Genomic DNA, 25799 nt, shown 5'->3' with positions numbered 1-25799 from the left:
ATATGGTTCCTTCCGCCAAGAAATCAAGTTGTAATTTATGGGGTTTGACAGAGCGAGCCACAATGTATCAGTTAAATCTTATATTAATTTTACCTCCTGGGGAGAAATTTCTTGAAAGCCAGGCAAACAGCACACAGGCGCACACCCCCTCTCCAGCTAAGCAAAGCAACCACTGACTTCAAACCAAATGACCGTAAAAAGATGGATTCCCCTAACACCTCACAGCAGTACAGGCGAAGGGTGATGCCAGAGGAGATAGCTTAGTGATTTAAGCAGCTGGCTTTAAACACCTACATTCCTTGAAACTGCTGGCTTAGCTCCAGCCCCGTTCCTTCCAGGGCAAGGAAGTTGAGGACTTTTGGACAAGACCTGAAAACCCAAGGTATTCTCAGCTCCTTTAGGTCAGCACTTTAAGATCCTTAAAGGGCGCATTTGTCCCTGTGCATCTCTGCCAAAATCTCCCCTGTTTACCGGTGTGAGCTCCAGTACTCCAGAGGTGGTATACATATGTAGGTATACAATTCGCACCATATTTTGAGATCCAAGGTGCTCCACAAAGAGATGTTACTACCATGCTGGGGAGGGGAGCTGATATCTGAAAATGATGGTACCCAATGACATGACTCCATACTCACTTCTTTCTCCTGCAGCTGGCCACAATGGAAATGGAACAGAGCTGAATCCCATCCTAATTGCTCTAATGATAACTTGGGATAATGGCTGAGCACTGGGAGATGCAGGGGTGTTTGACAACACAGACTCACTATGGATTAAGGATCCTCGCTGTTACTAAATAGTTTCTGCCGTCACGGGGAGAGGAGTCCGTATTGGTTGTTGCCACATGACGCCATCCCTGACTTAGTGGGAGAAGTTCTCCTTGGAGATCTGCACAGTAGATCTGGACTGAAATTCCCCATTTTCCTCACAGGTTCTGCATCCTGCATCCTTGAAGGTTTGCATGAGTCAAACATAAGTTATTGGGCTCAGTGCAGAGGTAAGTGGGTAAAACTCACTGGCCTGTGTTATACAGATGGTCTGACTGATCTAATGGTCCCTCTTGACCTTACAGTCAATAATCTATTAACCCCCTGCAGCACAGAAAATCGGGGCTTGGACCCCTCACGCTGCTCCACAGGGAGACATGGACCTTTAAAAAACAACATTTAAACTCAACTGTACTGGAGGATAAAAAATTCCCAGCAGCAGTTAGAAGAGACCGACCTCCCAAACACGGACATCCCAGTCACGGACACCCCAAACTCTGGTTCCAGAGCACAAGGTTCCCACCAAAGGGATGGCTGACCTGGGGGTGTTGGTGTCAAGGGGGCGAGTTATTACTGGAATGTATCCGTCTCCTATTCTTGGATCGTTCTCCTGCACTCTGGCCATTTTTTCCCGTGGAATGAGTAGGGACAGGCGTTCTGCTTTAATTTCTGTCCTACCAGCCCCTAATGCTCCTCCCCATCATGTGTCTTTCCCCCACGCACTCGGCTCGGTTCTGCCCAGAAAGTGTCTGCGGATAGGATGTATGAAGGACGCTACTCTAGTCCAAAGGAATCGCACTGTATCGGATTGTGAGAGAGAACAAACCACCGGGGCGGCCTGCCGAACAAAAGCACCCTGCAACAACGCCATCCCGTTTATGTGGCTCTCTGTTTGTTCCCAGGGCATGGAATGGCAGGGCTCACTCTAGTCAATGACATAACCTTCTGGCCCGCAGCCCTGCCGATCGGCTGTCTCACGGCAGCCAGGGTGATTGTAATAAACGCTGAATTATTCAGCACCCTGACGTGGTTATTTCAAGGGACACAGTCCTGGGCAAGTTGATCTATTGGGGGGACACTTTCAAATGACAGTTGTTGCGGGTGGGTTTTGGAGGCGAGAGGGTGGTTTGTTCTTCCAACATAAGGCTGCTGCAGTGTGAAAAAGCATAGCTCCCAGCCCGACCAGCCCACCTGCACAATCCCCCAGGAAGTTACCATCCCCACTGCATCCATGGACATTGCACATGGCGCTGCTCCCCACGCCGGCTCTGCTGACAATGACTGGAACTGGCCGGGGGAACAGAGCCACTGAGCAGGACAACTCTGTGTGCTTGTGTTGCATGACTGTGCCCACCATCAGTTAAGGAGTACCATGCCACGCGGCCCAAAGGGAGCCAGGTCTCAAAAGCATTCATGTGCCGAGGGAAGGAGAGGTGTGTGGGTGTGGGTAAACAATTCCCCTCCTTTACAGTGCTGGATTCAACCCGTCCAGCGTCTGACTGCTGGCACTGCCTTGATGCGGCCAAATCCTGACTTCACTTGTACTGGTGGAACCAAGAGCAAAATTTAGCTCATATAAATTAAAGACCAATTATGTCCCAACTACTCTCTTCCCCTTCTACCAATGCTAGATTATGCCCTACAGTATATTCTCCAGTCCAAACAACGGGGCTTCGACCACTTCCCTTGCAGGACCTCACAGGGATTAATTTTTTTACTAATATTCAACCTAAATTTGCCTTTTTCCCCCATTTCAGCCCATTACTTCTCAGTATAGTCCTCTGGGCCCCACTGAGCAGTCCCGTAAAAGAACCATGTCAGTAATACCTGCGTGGCTGTCGCTCTGCGTGCCTACAGGAGACGCTGAGGATACACTCGTGTTACAACAATCAAGCCAAAGTCAAATACACCATAAAAGACACAAATGGATCAAGCCCTACCCTGAATCTGTCCCACGGGGGTTTTGCCACTGACTTCAATAGGAGCACATTTGGGCCACGTGGTTTGGTATAATAGAAATATTGCGTTTTCCTCCCCCTTATTCGTTCCACTTCTTTGACAAAAAGTCATTTAAAATTTTTCGATCAAAACTGAAATGATACAGGGCGACACCCGTTCCAGACACGCCGTGTCTCCAGGCTGCCAACACAACGGCAGGGCTTGCCGTCAGACACAGCGCACATGCCTGTGGGTGTCCGTTATTAAGCAATTTGCTATCCTCTTTCATGGCTCGCCTGGCAGAGATGGAGTACCGTTGTCCTGCCACGGATGCCCAGGGCTTCCCACGCCTCCATACTATTTATCCCTGCCTGTTTACCTCTTTCTGCCCCCCGAGCTGAAGCCGTGTGGGTCCTGAGGCTGTCAGATGGGTCGGAATACCAGCATACGGTGGTTAAAATCACGGCTTTGCCTCTTGTATGTCAAAAGCCACCTCCCCCACGCCAGCTTTCATGAAACATCGAGGGGTCGTTAGATCCCCATCGCCTTAATTCTTTGCTAGCTGGGAAAGGGAAATCCCACTGTGGTTTCAGGCAGACACTGATCCAATACTGTATCTACCCAGCTTCCCAAAGCTCTGGCACGGGGGGAATCCAGTAATAATACCTGATCACGCACTGACAGGCAACCGTGCCTCCCACAGAGCAGTGCCAGCACAATGGGGCAAGGCTCGTATTCCCTAGAGTCCTGCAGCCACACCGATCATGAATGGAAACTCCCCTGGGAGCCCCAGGACCTCTCTGCAGAGGCATGGTGTTTTCAGTGGGTGGTGCCTGAGGTCCCATGGCAGCTTCCTGAAAAGCTGATTGCCAGCTGGACGGGCCAAATCTAATCTCACCTAGAACACCACGAGCAAGCGAATGAAGCAGGGCAATTTAGTGGCCTGAACATGGGATTCAAGGCCCCGAGTTCTAATCCCAGTGCTGAGCAATTAGTTGCTGTTTGACCTTTGGCCCCTTCAGAAACACTTCCCTCCCCAAGAATAGTTATTTCCCCGTCCCGCCATTTCCCCTTCCATCAACTGAGGAGAACGACATTCACTCCCCGTCCCCCAAAGGCGGCTAGTGACGGGCCGTAAAAGCGCTTTGAAGCCGCTGTCAAGTGTGAAGTGTTGTATGAAGAAGTGATGCAGAAACCACCCGCAGCCTCAGAGGTGATCCCGAGGAGAGGACGGCAGAGCAACGTGATTAGAGGCGCTCGCAATATGACCAGGAGCCTCCGTTGTGGGGGCCTGACAGCTGACGGGCATTCACCACAGGACTCGCTGTGCCAGGCTGGGCAAACAGCACACCCCACTGTCCCATGAGCACGCGGCTCCCTTCCCCAGCAGTTCATTCCCTGCCCCACCCAGGCCATGCTCTTTTCAGCACACAATGGGTTTCAGTGCTGGGAGGGGGCGGGGGAGGATCAGAGCTGCTGTTTCCCGAACAATGGGAGACGGGAAAGAGGTTTCACTTTCAAGGAGGCCGAGCAGGGAGCCTGGGAAGTCACTCGCTGTGCTTTGCTGCAGCCTCATTCGCTTTGCTCACGTCGGAGCACAGCTCCGTTTCGTCCCAAGTATTTATCGACTCTCCTGCTGCACCCAGCAAGAGGCCCCAACCGTCAATCTCTCCAGGCTGGGTTGTTTTGGTTCCACGCTCTCTCGAGCCGTTTCCCTTCATAAACAAGGAGCGGGACCTAACTTGTGCTGCTCTGCTCCCCTCTGACCCCGCCCCCATCAGGGTCACCGATAGACCCAGCGACTTTGGGCGGAGGTGGGTCCCCGCGGTGCTCATTCGGAGAGGGGGCAAGAGGAAGAGAAACAACATTTTAACTGGAGCCGTTACACACGTCAATCCATCCTCAAGGTCAGTTCTCTCGGCTTCTGGAGACCGTAGCGATCTGCCTCAAGCCACAAGTACATACCCACAGCCACAGGCATCAGCAGGCAACCCAGGGAACAGAATTCGTGACCTCAGGCTGATTCACACACCCCTTCCTGCTGCCTGACCCGTTAACGGGAACCCCAAATACCGGAGCAGCCCTGACATGCTCCATCCAGTAGAAGGCAGTGAGGCACACACCACACCACCAGGCACGTGGCATGGACTTTTGGAAACTGGAGCCCTAATCTAGCAAAGCAACCTGTGCGGTCTGACGGCAAAGCCATCTCACTGGGCTTCGCGCACCATCGAGCTGTTCAGTTTTGCTTCTATTCCGGGCCCCCTCTATTACTGTGCTTGGCCCGGGAGAGCAGAAGCCAAGTCTAGAGGAGGCCAAACTAGAACTGCTTGGAATCATTTCTTGGACACGCTTCATAACTTTTAAAAATAAATTCTTTGACAAGTTTCTCCACCCCCACCCCTTTCTCTGCTCAGGTCTCAGGAGAACACCCACTCTTGGAACCGACTGGTAGATTCCAAGGCTGGAATCATCTAGTCTGACCTCCTGGATAACACAGGCCAGATGAACACAGTAAGCTTATGCTATGCTGTGACCTAACACAGCACCTTAGACGGCCTGGCTACCCTGACCCTCTGCGTCTCACAGACCCGCTCCTCTGCGGCAAGGAGCTCAGGATGTTAGGGATAATGCTGCTGACCTCCTTTGGAAAGCGCTTGGAGATCCATGGATGAAAAGTGCTAGATAAGAGCTAGAGATTACTGTTATCCGGGCCTTCAAAGCATTTCAAAGTGAAACCACGTTGCCTCTGGTCTCCCTAGGAAAAGAAAGGCGAGTCCCATAACAGAGCCGAGGCAGCTCGCAAAGCCTCCAGGAGAGTCTACAGGCCTCTGTATCAAAGGATGCAAGGCGGGTCACCGGGACTTTATACTAGGAGCAGGGAAAGCACGTTACCCCTCAAAGGAGACAGGAGAATCTGAGCTGCCGCTTCCCTCTCTCCCTAGAGGGAACAGCACCACAAGTCTCTTGCTCCAACAAATTCAGACACGTTCACTTGTTTTTACTAATTTAAAAAAAAAAAAAAATTCCGCCGACTTGAGGGCTGATCAGAAGGGCCCTGGAAAGCGGAACCTGCTGCTCAGAGATAGGACAAGATTTGCACACCCGGTGCCCCAGTGAACCTAAAACCTGAGCGTTCGAGCTCTGTGATCCAGTCAGAGCGTGGCCTGTCTGCTGCCAAGGGGAGCAGGACAAAGACCCACCAGTCATCAGACGGTTCTGACCTTCAGTCACTAACAAACGGGGGTGGTTGCATCGTGCAGTGACTGAGCTGAGCTGGGAGAAGGGGTTTCCCGGCTGCGGCAGGGATGTTTGCAATTAGAAGTCCTGGGGGAATTACAGCCCATGGATGGGTCATAAAACAATCAGCTCAGTGACACGCAACATCCCTGTGCCGCTTCTGCCAACATCCAGAGTGAGCAGCCTGGACATGAATCCCTCTTGCCACTCATGGAGCGCAAGCCCGTACCGCCGCCACGAAACCCCGTACCGCCACCATGAAACCCCGTACCGCCGCCACGAAACCCCGTACCGCCGCCACGAAACCCCGCAGCCCTGGAAACCACCTCCAGTTCTTTCCCTCTTCACGGAGTTAATAAAAGAAACTTTGCCGAAGATCTAACAAGGCAAGAAACATGCATCTTCTAAAGTGGCTAATTCCCTCCCTGTTTAAACAGAAACAGGATCACAATAGCCCCCCTGGTTCCCTCCCCTCCCCCCGCATGGAAATACAAGGAGAGGGACAAACTCATCATGAGCCTCACGGCTTCATTACATGCCCAAGGTCCCTACATTTTCCCCGGTGGTCTGCAGGGTAGAGGAGGGAGCAGAGAAGTTGGGATAAAGGGCAAAGCACAGCAGAGGGCCGTGGTTCTGTGGGTAATCAACCCTCCAAACGCAGCTAACCCTATAGCTCCCTGCTCCCTTCCACCCTCCCCAAACAGCATGGCTGGGCCAGTTACCGCACTGCCAGCTCCCGCCTATGCTCCTTCACGACCCCTGGGACCAGAGTACCCAGCAGGAGGTAACGTAGCTTCAAGCAGTAATAGCTTTCCCCAGGTTTTAGGGGAGATCGCCCACTGTCCGGAGAAAGGAAACAGCACAAAGCCCAGCAGGGGAGTGGGGGTTCTTCCCAGCTCCTCCCCTGGCCGCACAATTTTTTCCAAATGGCGGATGAAGCACACAGAATTTCTGCAGACAGGAAAGCGGCTGCCCTGGGTGCAAGGGGTCTCCCAGGCAGTCACTTCCCCTGGCACATGGGCCCAGCACAAATCTCAGCAGGGTTTTGTCATTTCCCTGCTAAGCATAACTCGATGCACATCTGGTGGTAGCTGGGCAGAGGCCCGGGTAACACAAGGCTGCAAGAAAACAGCGGGGGACTTCACTCGGTAGCCATCTGCAGAAGCACCAGTTGGACCAGAGCCATCCCACTAGAGCGCCCCCCCCCCCCCGCTATTTATCCCTGTCCATTTACCTTCTTCCCGCTCTCCGAGGTGAAGCTGTGCGACGAGTGACTCCGGAGGCTCCCGCCGCTCAGCTCCAGCTGCGGTTTCCAAACGTCTCCGTTGTCGCTGCCGGGCGATTTGGCTGGCGACACGTTGGAGTTCACCGGGATCCCGGCGTGCGCCATCTCCTCAGTGCACGTCAGCCGCAGGCCGCAAAGGTACTCGTCTGTCTCCTTATCCACCACCAGCAGGCGGGTCTCAGACTCCACCGCTTTGATGCGCTGCACCACCTGGAAGGGAACAGAAAGGAGGAGAGAGATTTAGCCCGGCAACTGCAAACCAAATGACATGATCCACAACCCCCAGGCCACTCTCCCGATGCAGCTGCTCTGCAAGGCCGGGGTCTCAGCAATCTTAACGAGAATCTTTCCTAGGAACTGATTATATATATATATATATATATATATATATATATATATATATATATATTGTGTGTGTGTGTGTGTGTGTATGTGTGTATGTATGTATATATATATATATATATACATATACACACACACACACACACACACACACACAAACCCCCCTCTCTCTCTCTCTCTCATATATATTCCCCAGGGTGCTGAAATATTTGATTGTCTCCCCCCACACACACACATATTTATGAAAGAAATGATCTGATTCTGTGCCTTCATCCTGGCTTTGTGCTACCAGACACCAGAGCTGAGGAAAGCAAATGGCAGCTAAAGGGGCTGAGAATAGGATCTGGGGTCCGTCACCCCTAAATCCCAGCTCAGAATCCAGCTCAGGTCAGTAGGGAATGAATTGCTGTCAGGAGATGGTTTGCGGGACGGGGTTTGGCTGGGTTTTGTTCTTTAAACTGAGGGACATGGTGAAAGGAGCTGGTGGCATCCGGCCAAGCTAGTGAGAGGAAGGACAGGCTAGTGGTGGGAATGGGATGCTTGGGACCTAGTTCCTACTCCTGGCTCTGCCACAGCCTCCCCGTATGACCTTGGGTGAGTCTCTCTGTGCCTCAGCTCTGCCACCTGTACAATGGGAATAACAGCTCTGCCCTCCTCATGGGGGAAGGATAAATACATTGATGCTTGTGAAGTGCTCGAATACTATGGTGACAGGGCCAGATAAGTTCATGGATAGGAGCAGACAAGACTCCACCCAACAAAGCCATCCAAACAGCTATCAGCTGGTCCCTTTGTGGGTGATCTCAGAGGACGGACTCTTATAGACTGAACATCACTTGACCTTCTCCCGGGGTCTCCTGTTTAGGGCAGAAGGGGCAAGGATATTGCTGGGAAACTTGCCCTCCAGCTGGAGCGAAGCAGTCCAGGCTCCGGATGCTTATAACCCCCAGATCCTTTTCAACGGTATGACCACCTAGCCAGTTAGTCCCCATTTTGTGATTGTGCATTTGATTTGTCCTTCCTAACTGAAGTAATTTGCCCTTATCTTTATTGAATTTCATCTTGTTGAATTCAGACAAGTTCCCCAATTTGTCAAGGTCATTTTGAGTTCTAATCCCGTCCTCCCGAGTGCTTGCAACCCCTCCCAGCTTGGTGTCATCTGCACATTTTATAAGCACTCTCTCCACTCCGTTATTCAAGTCATTAATGAAAATATTGACTACTACCGGACCAAGGACTGACCCCTGCGAGACCCCACTAGTTACGCCCTCCCACACGCCCTAGTTTGTTTATGGGAACGTTATGTGGGACTGTGTCAAAAGCATTGCTAAAAATCAAGATCTATCATGTATACTTCCTCCCTCCTATCCACCAGGCCAGTAATCCTGGTCTGGCATTTTGTTCTTGACAAATCCATGCTGGCTATTCCATATAATCCCATTAACCTCTAGGGGCTTCCAAATTGATTTTTTAAATAATTTGTTCCAGTTTCTTTCCAGGTTTCAAAGTTAAGATGACTGGTCTATAACTCCCTGGGTCCTCCTTGTTCCCCCTTAAAGATAGGCAAACATAGTAACCTTTCTCCACTCCTCTGGGACCTCACCCGTGTTCCATGATTTGTCAAAGATAATTACTAATGGTTCTGAGATTGCTTCGGCTAGTTCTTTAAGTACCCTAAGATGAATTCCATCAGGCCCTGTGCCAACGTGAATACATCTAACTTATCTAAATATTCTTTAACCCGTTCTTTCCCTATTTCGGCTTGCGTTCCTTCCCCTTTGTTGTTAACGTTAATTGCCTTGCATATCTGGGCACCATTAGCCTTGTTAGTGAAGACTGAAACAAAACAAGCATTAAACACCTCAGTCTTCTTGATGTCATCAGTTATTAGCTCTCTTTCCCAACTAAGTAGATGTCCTTTGTCTTTCTCTTGCTCTAATGTATATAAAGAGCTTCTTCTTATTGCCTTTTATGTCCCTTGATAGGTGTTTCTGATTTTGTCCCTACATGCTTGTGCTGTTCTTGTGTACCCCTCCTTAGCAAGTTGTCCATGTTTCCACTTTTTGTAGGATTGCTTTTTGAGTTCCAGGTCATTAAAGAGATCCTGATGAAGCCATATTGGCCTCTTCCTATACTTCCTTCACATTGGGATAGTTTGCAGTTGTGCCTTTAATAGACTCTCCCTGAGAAACTGCCGGCTCTCCTGAACTCCTTCTTCCCCTTCGGATTTCTTCCCAGGGAACATTACCGACCAGTTCGTTAAAGTCTGCTTTTTTGAACTCCACTGTCCTTATTCTGCTGCTCTCACTCCTTCCTTCCCTTACAATCAGGACATGTATCATTTCATGATCATTTTCACCCAAATTACCTTCCACCTTCAGATTCGCTACCAATTAATGTTTAACCGGGCTATGGCCTGCAGCTTCAGTTGTTCTGCTCAGGGTACAGGACATGTTACAATCCCCAAGGTTACAAGTGACAAACAACCCCACTGCTCAATTACCTAGCATACCCCAGGCCAGGTCACAGAACCTGCATCCACAAACGGAAAACAGCCCGATGAGAAATTTATAGACTGCGGACACAGCTGCTTGTCCCTGCACCAGCGACTCCACTGCGCAGCAAAAAATCCTGTCACTCTCTGCATTGGCTCGTATCTGGAGGCAGCACGGCCGGGGCTCCCATCCATAACACGGAGCCAGCCTGAGGAGCAGCTACCCAATCAATCCCCAGAAAATCCCTGCTGCTCCCTTTCAGATCTGCTTAGACACTTCATCAGACTCAGCTGCTCAGAGAAACCGGAGAGGCAGGGACGGTGACATGAGCTTGTCCAGAGACAGAATTAGGGCCAGAGAGACGGCCCTGCCGTGACAGGCAAAGCATGGGGAGGTGCCACTCCAGCTGATCCGCTGGCTGGTGTGCAATTAGGGGGCAGGCTCTGGCCAGCCCCCATCCAATCCTGGTTGGGGAGATGGCATTATCACTGTTATCAGCAGGGTTCTTGCTGCCCTGCATGGTCCGTGCAGTTTATCTTAAAGCTTCAGCTCGCGGAGGTAACGGATACCATGAGAAGATCAGCTTTCATTCACAAAGTTTCAGCCCTTCTGGCTGCAGAAAAAAGACAAGGCAGCATTGGCCAAGTGCACCCAAAAGGTTCAGAAAGCAGAAGGCAAATTAAGAAGAACATAGGGTGACCAGACAGCAAGTGTGAAAAATTGGGACAGGGAGTGGGGGGTAATAGGAGTCTATATAAGAAAAAGACCCAAAAATCAGTACTTTCCCTATAAAATTGAGACATCTGGTCTCCCTAGAAGAACACAAAGTTCTTTTTAAAAAAAAAAAAATATCTCATGATTTTTTTAGACCGGACTTGTGATTTTTTTAAACACTCAGCACTACTCTTTGCATGGGAGTTGAGGGGAATGTAGACAGAGCACTTGGGGGCAAAATCAGTCTTCTGCTCCGCATTTGTACCACACCCAGTCCAATGAGATCCTGCGTAAGGCCTCTGGGCACTATTGTAACACAATTAACAGCCAGCAGAGGGAAAGGGAGCTCTGGTCACCTTGACATTTTTATCATTTTCAAAGGCTCGTGTGGAGTTCCTCGCTTCACACTTCCCCTCAAAGGGCACTGCAGGGTTCCCTAGTCTGCTCTCGACCTGCCAGAGCCAACAGGGAAGCACCTTAATAACTACGGAGGTGGCAGAACTCTGTCACCACAGCCAAGCTCAAAGGAGATATTGTCCTGTCCAAAAAATCCACTGTATTGTAAGTGCTTCTGTGCTGCCCGGCTGCAGGGTCCGAGTGTGACAGGTGCTCCATAGAGGCACAAATCAGACAGAACAGCAGATGGCCGAAAGGTACCGTGCTCCACTGCAGCACAGAGGCAGAGCCCAGCAATTAAGGAGTTAACTCTGTAATGGGGCAAGATGGCTGTTCTGAATGGTCAGATTGCATCACACCTTGCAGCTTTTTTCATAGGGAGTTCAGTGTTGGTGAGAGGTGCAAGCCCTCTGCTTAGCCAGAGAACGGGTCCCCCACGAGCAGCATTTGGGTACGCTTCCCTCACACACCCTCCCCCAGCAGTGTCTCTCGACCGCGAGCTGATGGGCCACACACAAGTAAACATCCTCTATGGCCCACTCGCTCCTGGGTCACTGCCAAGACCGACAGCAAGAGACCCAAATGGTACTCATTGTGACTGGGGTTTCTGCAGGCATTCAGTGATGGGACTGAGGCCTGGTCTTCTCTAGAAAGATATGGTGAAGATACGTGGAGAAAACCACACCCCTGACTGACATCCCTATGCGGACTTAACCCACAGCGTAGATGCAGCTATGACAACAGAAGAGGTTTCTACTGATGTAGCTCATGTCGTTCAGGGAGGTGGGGTTTCTATACCGACAGAAAAAAACCCATCTGTCAGTGTAGGCTGCGTCTGTGCTACAGTCTTCATAATGTAGACATACCCTGAGACCACAGCTCAGTGAGTGTCACTAAACCACCATTACCTGGGCAGCCACTTCCACTCACTCCCAACCTGGACTAGACGGGAACCAAGGACCTTGTGGTGAAAGGTTCCACGTGACCTTCAAAACCTCAAGAGCCACTCTGTCCCGCCGGGCCTTTCACCTTGGAAATCTGAGCCCCAACCGACAACCACTTCCAAAAGAAAGCTATACACTGGCCTAGCAGACAACAGGGGACTACAATCCAAGTGCTCTGGTTTCTAATCTAGGCTCTGACACTGACTGTCTAGGGGGACTTGGGCAAAGCACTGCACTCCCGTTCCCTTATCTGTAAAACTAGGGTTATAATAGTTACCTACCTCACATGAGTGTGGTCAAGAGCAACAGATTACAGATGTTAGAGGTGTAAGTGACCTATTAGTTCTGCTAGTTTCTCCCCCCGAGACCCAGTTGGGATTGTTCCCCATAACACAGTTTCTATAATTTTGCCCAGTCTAGATTTAAACATCTCAAGCAACGGGGCTCTCACCCCTTCCTCAGGGAGAGGATTCAACCACCTCACAGACCTCACGTCTGCCTCAGAATCGATATAATTAGAGAGCACATGAAAAATCAGGAAAACGAACATCTTCTCACTTCTGCTCAACATTACGTTCCCAGCCAAACAGCTGTTCCTGGTGTCAAGGACAACATTCACAGGCAGCCACCCCTATTACCCACCCTCAAGAACGATGGGCTAGCAGCGTGAGGATTGAAAGCAATCGCTCCATGTCTGCAGTCTATGCACGTGCCTTCTAGAAGGCCTAACAAACAGACTTGCCTTATGCATCTGTGTAATTATGCAACCTTCATTAACATCTTGAAGTGCCACTGCAATGAACAGAAAGGCTGGAAAGGCTCACAAGGAGGGGTAGTGATGCAGGCTCACCAGGGCTTCAATGGTAATGTTTGCCACGGTGACCTCCCCCACACTTAACCCTCGATGCAGAAGGGCAGCTCGAAACTGGCTCTGTTAAAATGACATTGCACCGTGCCAGTATGTCCCTTTTTCAATGATTCCTCAGTTTACAACTCAAACGAGGCTATTCCAGCTGACACCACTGCAACCTCAACCTGGGATCTAAACACCGAGGAGAGGGGGAGTCAATAGGCAGATGATGGGCCAAATCTGGACTGCCGGACGCTTTGGAACGGACCGCAAAATCTGTTCATTTATTTACTTATTATTATTATCGTTATTGTTATTGTGGTGTGAAAAATGTTTCTCTGGCGTCTGGATCTTGACTGGACCTTGACTAAGAAATCTGGACCTTGACAAACAATAATTGAGTACCTCTGATCTAGGAGGTTCCTCTCTCTGCCCATATTAGCATGGGCGGTGTTAGCTAAGAGGGGCGGGGGCAAGAGGACACCTAGGGTTAACCAATTATCAGGTGTTACAACCACAACTTGCCTTGTCTACACTAGGACTTCAACCTGTGTTAGTCAACACAGCAGGGCGAGCACGTGTTAAGTTGCCCGTCCCACAAACACTGGGAAGCAGGCTGCAATTCTTCAATGAAGACAGGAGCAAAGCACCTTGAATCTACTTCCTCTGTTTGCGCTTTCTGCTTGCTTTAATCTACAGTTAGAAAAACAATGAAGGAATAAATAAATACAATCAAATGTCATCAGCTTCGGCTTCCTGAGCTTGCAACAAAATTATAAACAAACAGGGGAACGGGACCCCTCCTCTGCAAAAGGCTCTTTGCTCCTGGCTGTTTCAGATGTAGGCATAAACCTGTTATTAGCTCCAAGGCTGATGTCCCTAAGAGAACAGGAAAAGCCCAGCAGGATCAGACCAACCATTCACCGAGTCCAATATCCTGTCATCAACAGAAACTAATGTCCGACACATATGGTGTAACATTCCCACAATGTACATACTTTTTCAGCACTTTGTCATGGAGGAAGTTTTCTCCTGACCACCAGAAAATTACCAGCGTATTGTTTTGAAGCATAAGGATTGGCAGCCCAGCCCTGTGTAATGTCATCCCAGCTAATGTGACTGCAGATGCTAACTCAGTTCATATAAATGTTGAATCGTTCTTGGAACATACTAAGCTATCTGCGTTAGTAATACCCTGTAGCAGTGAGTTCCAGAGGTTAATTATGCCTTGCTTAGAAGAAAACATGAAGAGGATGAAGTGTCTCTAGTTTCACTTGACCTACCCAACCGAAAAGCCCACACATTTCATACATGAAATTGATGCCTCAGCAATGTTGAATCAGCCTTCACCATCACATCAGATTTTAGTATACAAAGTCTTGACGATTTTCTGGCGTGAAACACCGCTCTGTATGTAATAAGAACACCCTCATCCACCCAGCAATTAGAACAGAGCGATAGATGTACCCTGACTCCATTCCAAATATAACTGGAGGGGCAAGTGTTAACTTCTGCAGAGGGTGCTCAGGTCCACAGCATTGGCTTAATTAACGACTAAACAATAAAAGCCATGTCCTGGCGGGGTGTCAGTTACATAGCACTTTAATGGCGTTACCACTGCTTGCACCACTACTGGGGATGGCTCTGTATCTCTCAGCAAATCAGTCAGTCATTCCATATCTTTAGGACTCACTGTCGGCAACTAAAAACGGAGACCCACTAATTCCAAAGTGCTGTTGGGTCCATGAAGCATGCAGACGACAGATCACCAGGCTGCCCATAGAAATTATTACGGGAGGCGCCTGCCATATGCTCTAAGCTACTAAAATATTCAACCCTGCAGTGCCCTGACAACTAGACAGATAGACAAAAGAACTGCCCAAATGGGACTCGAAAGCACCAGGCTCTTGAAAAGCAAAGAGATCTCCAATTCAAGCTAGAAGCTGCTTGTTTCTGGCCATTCTTTTTCCAAAGTAAATTGGAGTGAATGCAAGTATAAATTATGTGAGAATAGTAATTATTGTGAGCATCTGCACAGTCTTTGCATCAGTAGATGCCGTGGCACTTTACACAGGTCAGTAAGCATTACTGACTGCATCGGGAGTAAGAGAAGCGCAGCAAGGAGAAGTGGCTTGCCCATGGTCAAAAAGTGAGTCACTGGCAGAGTCAGAAATAGAACCCAGGTCACCCGATTCCCAGTACCATGCTCAGAATCACAGAATCGTAGGACTGGAAGGGACCTGGAGAGGTCTTCTAGTCCAGTCCCCTGCACTCATGGCAGGAGGCAGTATTAAGACCATCCCTGACAGGTGCTTGCCTAACCTCCTCTTAAAAACCTCCAATGACGGAGATTCCACAACATCCCTGGATAAATTATTCCAGTGCTCAGCTACTCGGACAGGAATTTTTTCCTAATGTCCAACCTAAACTGCCCTTGCTGCAATTTAACTCTATTGCTTCATGTCCTAGCCTCAGAAGCTACTTTCTGCTGGAACCTGTTCACCTACAACTCAAAAAGAACAACAGGAGTACTTGTGGCACCTTAGAGACTAACAAATTTATTAGAGCATAAGCTTTCGTGGACTACAGCCCACTTCTTCGGATGCATATAGAATGGAACCATTCTATATGCATCCGAAGAAGTGGGCTGTAGTCCACGAAAGCTTATGCTCTAATAAATTTGTTAGTCTCTAAGGTGCCACAAGTACTCCTGTTGTTCTTTTTGCAGATACAGACTAACACGGCTGTTACTCTGAAACCTACAACTCAGTGTTTGACTATGTCACAGCAATGCCCTGACCATGTCACAACACCCTTTGCTCTTTCCTACCTTGCCTGGTCTTGGCAGGGACATAACATGATTATTGCGCAGTCAGATGTTGTCCATACAGACAAGACCAACCATGCTATAACACACTGTCCTCGTTGAAACTTACGAGGGTACACTGGGTGCTCCAACATGGTAAGATAATGTTGCTGTGTAGAGCAAACCTAGAACTGCGTGGGAACCTATTTTACTGTACTATCTACTGCTGGTCATTTGGCAAAGGGAAGCTTTTAAACAAACATTCAGAGGGAGGATCACCCTCCTAGCTTCTCCGCCAGCCCCCGCCCCCCAACTTTAGCACATTCCTGAAGACACCTTCCAAGGAGCCGGGGGAGCAGTGTAAACTAAGGAGGTTTCAGGCCTATGTAGCAGGCTCCGTGCTCCATTTGAAGAGTCAAGGAAAGACTCACCAGGGTTAGAGTTCTGGTCCCTGTCCCAATAGGGATCTTACCCCCAATAAACTGCTTATCTCTGTGTGAATTACTCTATCCACCTTGTCGTACAGGAACCATCACCCAAAGAGAGACACTTTCCATCATGCTAGCTTCACTTGGAAACTCGCCTGGAAAATCCAGCGGAGAATGGGAAAGCTACTCAGAGTCTTATCGTAAATTCACAAGCAGTTTTAGTGACCAAACCGGACACTGACAGGTCCCCAGAAGAAAAACAACACCTGGACAACCCAATTCAAAGCTGCTAGTGTAGGGCTCTGCGTTTTACAGCTAAATAAAAAGCCTTGTTGCTAGACTGGACACAGCATTAGGAAATATAATGTAGGGAACAATCCTGCACCAGCAGGGGGTGGGTTAGATGCGACTTGATAGGACTTTCCCGACTTTAACCTCTCTGAATATTAATACATAAAAAGTGGGGGCAGCAGGGGGCATGTGAACCATAGGAATTACAGGAAACAAGTTAATGACCCAACATCAGGGCACCTCATTCCACCAGCAGGCGACACAGCAGATGAAAAGCAGGTGCTAAGGATTATTAACAAAAACTTTCCATGTCACTCTGGCTTCCCCACGCCCAACCTCCAGCTGAAACCCACTAGCAAACAGCTGGACTGCTCAACCCCAGATTAGCTGTCACCTGGCGGTACCTCTCGTTCCAGCTCTCCAGTCAGACAGACAGAGGGATCCAATATGAGTTAGACCCTGCCCCAGCACCCACCGACAGACCATCTGTCCCTGGGCAGCCCCTTACCCCAGCACCCACCGACAGACCATCTGTCCCTGGGCAGCTCCTTACCCCAGCACCCCACCGACAGACCATCTGTCCATGGGCAGCTCCTTACCCCAGCACCCCACCCACGGACAAAAAGACCATCCCCAATTCCCACAGACAGACCGACCATCCACGGGCACCCCCCTGCCCCAGCACCCACCCAGCCACCCAGACCGTCCACAGGAACCCCCTGCCCACGCACCCACCCACCCACCATCCCCGCCCCAGACCGACCGACTGTCCACGGCCCCCCGCCCCACACCGACAGACCCCTGGCGGGAGTTCCCCTGCAGACCTGGTGGTGCGTCTCCTTCTCCACGTTCACCCCGTTCACCTCCACCACCCGGTCCCCAGCGCGCAGCGCCGCCGCCTCGGCCGGGGAGCCGGGCTCCACTTTGCGGATGAACTGGCCGCTCTTGCCCTTCTCGCCGTGCAGGTGGAAGCCGTAGCCGGTCTCCCCCTTGATCATGTGGCAGAGCCGGGGCTTCAGCGGGTCCTTGGCCATGGCTGGGGCCCTTCCAGCCGCGCGCAGCGGGAGCTCCCCGGGGGCAACCTCGGTGCCCGGGCGCCGAGCCCGGAGCGCCGCAGCTGGAGGCGCAGGGCTGAGGGACCCCGGCGGGATGAACAAGTGGCCGCAGCTCCCCGGCCCCGGGGCGGTGCTGGGCGGCTGGCGCGCTCCCTGCCTGCGCCTCTCTCCGGCGCACCTGGCGAGACGGGGCCCCTTACGCGCGGAGAGGCGCAGAGGCAGGAGCCAGGCTGCTGCTGCCGCCGCCGAGCGGGGCCATGCTGCGTCCTCCGCCCGCCTCTGGGGTCCCCTGCACCAGCCCCCCGGGTGTCCCGCTCGGCCCCTCCGGCTCCGGCGCACCGACTCGGCTGCAGACCCGGGCGGCTGTTCTCCTGCCCGCGGCTTTGACTGCTCCGGCCCCCGCCGCCGTTACTGGGGCTGCAGCGCCTCCTCCCCGCTGCTTACGGCTCCCAGTGACATTGCAGCCGGGGGAAGAGCTTGGAGGCCAGATGTGACCAGGGCACCTCCCCCTGATGCAACCCGGAACCTTCCAGAGCTGGCTGGGGTGGGAGTGTGTGTGTGTGTGGGGGGGGGCATTACTATAGACTCCCCACCAAAAAAATAATCCGGCCACCGCAACCCAGCCTAGACCTCGGGGCAGGGGAAAAGCTGGCCTATCTGTCTCATGCTCTTGTGGGCGCTGTGTAAATTGGTGCTAGTCCCGTCCCCTCCCATGGGACGTCGGAGGGGCGCACCTGGGTCATGTCAAATAGGGGGGCAGGGAGGTCTGGCTGGGTCACCCTCATTCCAAAACCTAGTGAGTTCTTTGCTGATCATGCCAGGGGCCAGGGCCGGCTCCAGGGTTTGGGCCGCCCCAAGCAGCCAAAACAAAACCAAAAAAAAGCCGCAATCGCGATCTGCGGCGGCAATTCGGCGGGAGGTCCTTCGCTCCCAGGCAGAGTGAGGGACCGTCCGCCGAATTGCCGCCGAATACCTGGACCGTGCCGCCCCTCTCCGGAGCGGCCGCCCCAAGCACCTGCTGGTGCCTGGAGCCGGCCCTGCTAGAGGCCCAGCTAATCACTGAGTCTTGGTGAAAACCACTTTGTGAAGGGCATGATTAAAACTAGTCTGTATTTCATTCCAGCCCTTTGCCAGGTGTCAACGTGCCACCCAGAACCAGTTAAACGTATCCAAGAGGGAAGCCAGCTGGTTTCAATGCGATTGCAGACCCCAGGGAGGAAATCAGACATAAGGGCAAGAACGGTCCAGTGATCTAGCTGTACAAAGAATGGGAGGATAGGGGTAGCCGAGGCCAGAGAACATGAGTCCCAAAACTGGTGGTGAATAAGTAACTAAAATAATGGATTTGTAGGGTGATTTCCCATTGGACTTTAGTGGGAGTTGTTGGATCAGGCCTTAAAAACAGCCAACATGGGACTCTGCCTGGTCTTTGCCGGGAGAGAGCTCCCCAGCCCATTCCAAGCAAAGGCTGGTGTTTGACCCCCATGAGATGCAACAGCACCTTATCCCCCAATGGCTGGTCTCTGCACTCAACCTCACACCTGGAAAGGGCCCAGGGGCTGTAGGCTGGCCAGATAGCAAGTGTAAAAAATCGGGACGGGGGTGGGGGTAATAGGAGCCTTATAAGAAACAGCCCCAAATATCAGGACTGTCCCTATAGAATCAGGACATTTGGTCACCCTAAGGGGCTGTAGCTTACTTAAAGGTTCCTGCGGGGCTGGGAGGCTGGCATGGTTCTGTTTCATGAGATGGTGCTGAACAAGCCCATGGCTTGAAAGCAGGTGCAGCTGAAGTTTCCTTCTGGTCATATACTAAGAGCATCTCTTTCCCAGAGCCTATTTATTTGTCTATCATTGGATAGGGCAGATTTCTCCATAGGCATTCAGACCCAGTTCCTCAAAGGTATTTAGACTCCTAACTTCCATTGATTTCAGTGCAAGTAACAGCCCAAACACCTTTGAGGAACTAGGACAGATACTACAGTGATGAGGGGCCTTGCAGTAGAAAGATAGCTAAAGAGATTCCTCACATCTATGCAAGTGGCGATCTAGGAATAGATTACATTATTATTCTAGATCAAGCCTGCCAGTCCAGATCGCATATCTAACCTAAGATCTTGCTATAACTGTAAGAGGAAATAATGTGGCAATGAATATTGTTCTGATCAAGTCTATGGGAGGCACATCATTTCCTTAAAGTGAGGTTCCCCCTGATGCCATCAGCCTGAAAGGAAACAAGTGCAGCTGATTTCAGTTCCCAACCTCAGCGCTCAGCCCCTCATCGCTCTATGTGCGGTGTCTTTGTGGTGAGCATTTTAACCCGTGAAGTGCATCAGACCTCTGGCAATATGCCAGCTGTCATCAGACCTTGCTGCTCTGTAGTTAGCCGCTGCTCTGCAGAAGAATCTCTCTCTGCCTGTTTGCACAAAGCCGTTGAATGATGTGAAAGCAGGCCAGAGAGAGTCTGGAAACGTTGGGATTTACTGTGTTACCTGAGGACTTCCCTGAGCCTCTCTCTGGAGTGATGACGTGCTGTCATCGAACAACCCGACCAATACCTGAGCCACAGATTCTGAAAAACAGCTGCTGGTACGTAACCTTAACAGCTATATAGGGGCCCTATCCTGCAAACCCTGCTCCCATGAGCCATCCCTGCTCACACACGTAGGAATACGCCTGTGAGTACACTTGGAGGACCCACCCCTGTTTCTGTGCCACTCCCTTTCTGTAGTGTTTCTAGATCAGAGATGACATTACCCATACTGCGAGGCATCTTCCTGCAGATCTCATTTTACCTGCTGCTGCTGGTACAGGCTGGGTGCAGGTAGCACCGGGAGGAAGAATTTCCTGTGAATTGAGGACTTGGGTAAGGGCCCAGTTCAGCCAACTATTTATTCAGGTACCTAACTGTAAACATATGCATAGTTCCACTGACTTCATATGCTTGAAGTTAAGCATCTGCTTAAATACCTTGCTAGATTGGGGCCTATCACTCCCTCCTTCTTGCATTTAGGAATGTCCCAAGTGCTCCTCACCCATTCCCTAAGTGCCCCTTTTCTTCTGCCCTGTTAAACTCTAATCTGCAGGGGAGGCTTCTTCAGCCCCAAGTAACATCTGTTTGGAATACAGGTGTATTGAGTTTTGGGGCATCCTGCGCTGTGATTGGTGGGAAAGGTTCATGTTTCTATAATGGAGCTGGAAAAAGCCTGAAATCATTCCTGAGTCAATGACCATCTTAACACTATAGAGAAAGAAATGCCTTCAGGCTCAAGAAGATCTTGCAATGTGCTTAGGGGGAGTAGCTAGATTTCAATCCTATTTTACATTCCCCCTCACCCCCATCTCCACGCAAAAAAACCCCACTTGAACATGGAATTGCTGCCTTCAGTGAACTGAATATAACAGAGCCACAATTAGAACTCAATAGCCCTTGAACAGCTGGAGTTTTGCATTTTAATTTCTAAGTTCTTTGATTTGGGTAAATATTTAAGTCTCGTTTGAGGGGGAGGGAAGGGGGGGGAAGTTTACAGTAGATTTATGCTTTTTGGCTTAGCAGAATTTGAAGCTACTTTTATTTGACATCTGCTTCAAAGCAAATCGGTTTATTTAGAATTCATTTATTACAATTCATTAAGCACTTACATAGACTTTTACCCGTGTGCTAAACTCTGTTTGCATTGGGTTTTAGACTATTGCATAATTAATGCAATGTACACCCAGGATAAAAAGCCTGACACTTGAAAGATATTCCAATTGCTGGACAGGCTTCCTAGTATATAATGGTCAGGGCTTCCTACAGAATATACAGCATAGCCCACCTTAAACCACTGCTCTGGGGACCAGCAAAAATCAGTGGCTTACTTGTTTTCTAAAAAAGGTAGAGTAGGAATATGTATTTGAGCGTAGTTAAGAATGGTCTCTGAAAACAGAAGGTGGCCTGAAAAAAGTTGATAATCCATTCACTGTCCTTTGCCTTCTTTTTCTACTTACACTGGTAGAAATAAAAGTTCATGCACGACCGCCTTTTGTCCATCTTCTCCCAAAGAGGTCCCACGGGAATCACGAGGCCTAAGATCTAGCTCTCCCTAGATTTGCTCTGATCTTGGGCAAATGACTGAATCTCTGCGTGTCCTCCTCTTTCAATAGAGTGCAAAGCAGAGGAAGCAGCTAAGGTTTACTATCTATGGATGAGGAGTATGCTATAAATGCTAAGCAGCATTGTTTTTCTGCGTGGGGGTAGGAAACACAGACAAAGGCAGGAAGGGCGGATGTTCACAGAAATCAAAAGGTCCAAAGTGCCAATATGCCCCTCAATTCAATTCCTTCCCAACCCCAAAGCTGGGCATCACCTACACCCCTGTGTTGTCAACATAACTCACCCTTGTTACACACCAAACTCCATCTCAGCAGTGGGTGAACGAGGATTCCCGAGGACAGGGGGCTGGTCTTCCCCGTGCACATGGCACTTTGCTCAATTGCTCATACTCATGCTCGTACAAGGGCTCAGCTCCTCTGTTGCCGCCTCTTTCCTGGGGCTGTGAGCTGCCTGTTTATTCCTTGCCCTCCATTGTAAATTTTGCTCTGGCCAACGTTTGTCCATTTTAAGTTTCCCAGGTAGTCCCATGTTTTCCTGTCCTGTTTTCAGGTGGTGATGTACAATGCGCTGGAGTCACGGTCTGATGGAAACATCAAGAGGTGTTTGGGTACCCCTGGCACTTGTGGGTGTCCCGGGCCCGGATGGTACACCTCTAGGGCAGTGGGCCAGCCTAGAGGAACCCGTACATGCTGTACTCGGGTTCTAAGGAGGGTCACTGCTTCATGTTCTTGAACACCCTTGTACAGAGTAACACGGATGATTCTCTGGCTGTTGTTCTCTACGAGTATTAAACCCTTTAACCCCACTCAGCTCAGGTGTCCATTTTGGGAGGAGCCTGGGAGCAATGTTTAATCAGGTCTCTCGTTTTACCCGAACTCAGGCTGTGGCTGGTGATTAAGACAACTTCAAGAAGGCAAAAGCCTCAGGAGGTTTCAGCGCCTGGAGAAAGGCCATTGATTTATTTCTGCAGCAGGAGGAACCTGTACAATGAGAAGAGAGCTCATAACCTGCACAGTCTTTTCTTCTCGAGCCGGATGGGAGGCAATATTAAGTTGTAAGCCTGTTCCGGGGTAGATGTATAGAGGTAGAATAACCTGTAGAAGAAGGGTTAGGCATATGCTTTATATATTTTTAAAGTGCGGCGTGGATTTAGACAGGCTGCCTAAGGCTGTGAGCACCTCCTGTTTCATAAGCTAAGCAGATGTGAACCTGCTCAATCCTTTTATTACCGTGGCAGCACGGTTTGGGCCTTATTGTATTAGGTGCTGTACAAACACAGAAGTGGTGCCCCCCGGTAAAGTTTGTAATCTAAATACAGGACAGTCAAAGGATGGGGGGAAAAGAGGTACCAAAAAGTGAAGTGACTAATCCCAAGCTCCACCAGGGGTTAGAGGCCAAGCTGGGACTAGAACCCCAGTTTCCTAAATATTAGACCCGAACCCCCACCCCTGGCCATGCCTTCTCTCAGCTCTTTGCTGGGGAAAATGAGGATGTGCTTCCCTTAGGGTTTGTATCTAACCAGTGCTCCAGCAGGGCGGGGGAGTTTGCGCTGTGTTGTCTTTAGAGGAAATATGAATGTAGGGTCCACATCATGTGGTGCCCATGGTAATTTTTGCAAGTCGTGGAGGCCTGGCTGAAATGTCAGGATGGAGAATGCCCTTCTCACACTCCAGCTGCAGCTCCCAATAGGCACAAGATTCCTCTTTGTTTGCTGTTGTGTAGTATTGCTGTGCCCTTTTAGACAGCTGTGCACCTGCTTTACCAGCCTAGCCCCCCCTGCTCGGGGGGAGGGATAGCTCAGTGGTTTGAGCATTGGCCTGCTAAACCCAGGGTTGAGAGTTCAATCCTTGAGGGGGCCACTTAGGGATCTAGGGCAAAAATCAGTACTTGGTCCTGCTAGTGAAGGCAGGGGGCTGGACTCGATGACCTTTCAAGGTCCCTTCCAGTTCTAGGAGATAGGATAGGGTCCCCATGCCCCACACAATCTGACCTGCCACAGCACATAGTGTCATCACTCCCCTCGTCATCTAGCAGCATGCTAATAGACAGCCTGATGTCGAGCAAAAGGAGCCGGCCACTTGCCCTCAGAGATGTCACTGCCAGGCTGTACACGGTGGCACATGGGGGGGGATTGTGTGACTCAGGCCATGGTGAGAAGTCATCTAAACCTAACTGAGAAATGGCATCCGTCCATGCAATACAATAGAATTCATTCCTCATTTGTCTTCCAGGCTCCTGATCTCACCCTCTTTGTCTCAGCTTCTCTTTCATTTACTTAAGCCCCTTCTTCCCAGAGTGCTACCCAAAAAAACCACACTGGTCAAAATAGCTGCCATGAAACCAAAGCTCAGAGAGGGCTTGGTGGGACGCTGAGCTGCGGTGGGGATCTTCCGTGGCTTCCACTGGCCGCCCAGCTCCCGGGACTTGGTTTCAGCTCCCAGAGGAGGTAAAAAAGGTAAGTAAGTTAGCTGGACTCAGTCTTTCATCTGAGAACATCACAATCCCACCACTGAGGTAAATGGAACTGGCAGCCTCTGTTCAAGAGAGGCCCTGGCCAGGACTAGGATTGATTGCTGCATGATTGGACAACCGACTGACAATGGGGTCTTATGGTCAGAGCTTTGGGAGTGGGGTTCAGGCATCACAGAGAAGTGACTGGCCCAGGATTCGGTTACATTGCAGAGCCCCATCCCCTGTCCTCACCCCACAACCACCATTGCCCTGGTACACCATCCAGGGGGGTTGTTAAGCAGAGTCACCACTCTGAATTCCTGGTACCTTCACCCTGGATACAGTTATTGCATTCATCCATGCTGCATCCGGAGACCTGCTCTGGAGGTTAGGATGGAAAGATCTCAATGCAAAGAAACTGCAGCCAAGACAAACGCAGTACTCCTTGCAGGCATGGGGAGAGGATCCCTTCCCTTGTCCTTCAGTTATACAGGGAGCACTTGCTCTAGTATTTGTAATCCACCATGCACTCGCTCACTTAACCTTCAGGTACATCTTTGGAGTGGAAACGCTCCGCTGAGCTAGGACAAACACTATTTGCATACCTGGGGTGTGAAAAGAAACTTACCCGGGAGGCAATTTTTAGTCTCACTGCCTCCAACAATTTTTTCCATACAATTCTACTTGCAAACACAGATGGGAGGGGCACCTGGATATGGAAATTTCCAGAGACAGTCGAGACAGGCTTTTTACTGGCGGCCAGTTAAGTTCATGCCTCAGTTTTTTCCCCCCTAACTTGGAGATTATGCGAAGTTTTGTTTGACCCGATTTCCTCCCTGAGCCAATGCCAGACTCCTCATGGGTTTGCTCATTGTTCTGTAGATTCCAGAAACGTTAGGGCGTATTGATTACAACCAACCTGACTGCCTACCCTGGGAATTATATGGGACTAACGAATACAATCAAAGTCAGGGAGGGAAGTACAGGCGCCGAATCTCTCAGCTCATGGTGAGCGAATGCAAGAAACAGCCTCAGGAAGAATTACTTTGCAACTCCCAAGCATTACAAGACACTTTGCAAAGTTAATGAATTAAGTCCGTAGCATCCCTGGGAGGGAGGTAGCGATTCTTACCTCATTTCACAGGTAAATGTCAGCCAGACACGGAGGCTAGTAACCTGATTCCCAGTCTCCTGTTCCAACCTGTAGCTCCTACAGCTGCAACAGTTCCAGCACAACTCAGCCAGGGGGAATTCCTAAAAGGGCCCAGCCCTGTCAGCATGATAATCTCCCCACACCAGCCACTGGATTGCAGGTTCTTAGTCTAGGGAGTGGCTCCCTACCGCCCCAGAGAATTTTGTTTGGTGTCTCAACTGTGGAACACACAAGATGTAAACTTAGCAGGCTTTGTGTTCTAAAGGACAGGTGTGCAAACATAAACATGTTTCTGTACCTAATTTGCACATACAGTTGCCATGATTGTGCACACAGCCTGGTTATGTGTCTGTACAAGCTCCCTATTGTCCGGGTACAGTCACGGTAAGTGAGCACATGAATACACCACTGATTTTTTACACACGTGAAAATCAGACCCTGTGAGACCCAATGGGTTGACCATTTGGGCAGCTTCAGGGTCTGGGCATTGGTTGGTGGATGTTGCCGCATCCAGGCCCAATTTTACAGCCTCACCCTAGCGAGATGTGCTCC

At 50.3% G+C, this 25799-nt stretch overlaps 1 protein-coding gene across 1 annotated transcript in view; it reads right to left on the bottom strand.

Moving 5' to 3' along the window:
• Window positions 1-17986, bottom strand: part of NHERF2 (NHERF family PDZ scaffold protein 2) — a 97198-nt gene extending 79212 nt beyond the window's left edge. The window contains exons 1-2 of the mRNA XM_054041411.1: window positions 17318-17986; window positions 7177-7437 (exon numbers count right to left, since the gene is read on the bottom strand). Coding sequence (XP_053897386.1) covers window positions 7177-7437; window positions 17318-17527 — 471 coding nt within the window. The 5' untranslated portion in view covers window positions 17528-17986. The remainder of the gene's footprint in view (window positions 1-7176; window positions 7438-17317) is intronic.
• Between the last annotated feature and the right edge of the window lie 7813 nt (window positions 17987-25799).

This window comes from Malaclemys terrapin, chromosome 10 (assembly GCF_027887155.1).
Source record: "Malaclemys terrapin pileata isolate rMalTer1 chromosome 10, rMalTer1.hap1, whole genome shotgun sequence".
Taxonomy (NCBI): Eukaryota; Metazoa; Chordata; order Testudines; family Emydidae; genus Malaclemys; species Malaclemys terrapin.
The sequence above is the reverse complement of the archived record's forward strand: the minus strand, read 5'-3'. Positions and strand labels throughout refer to the sequence as shown.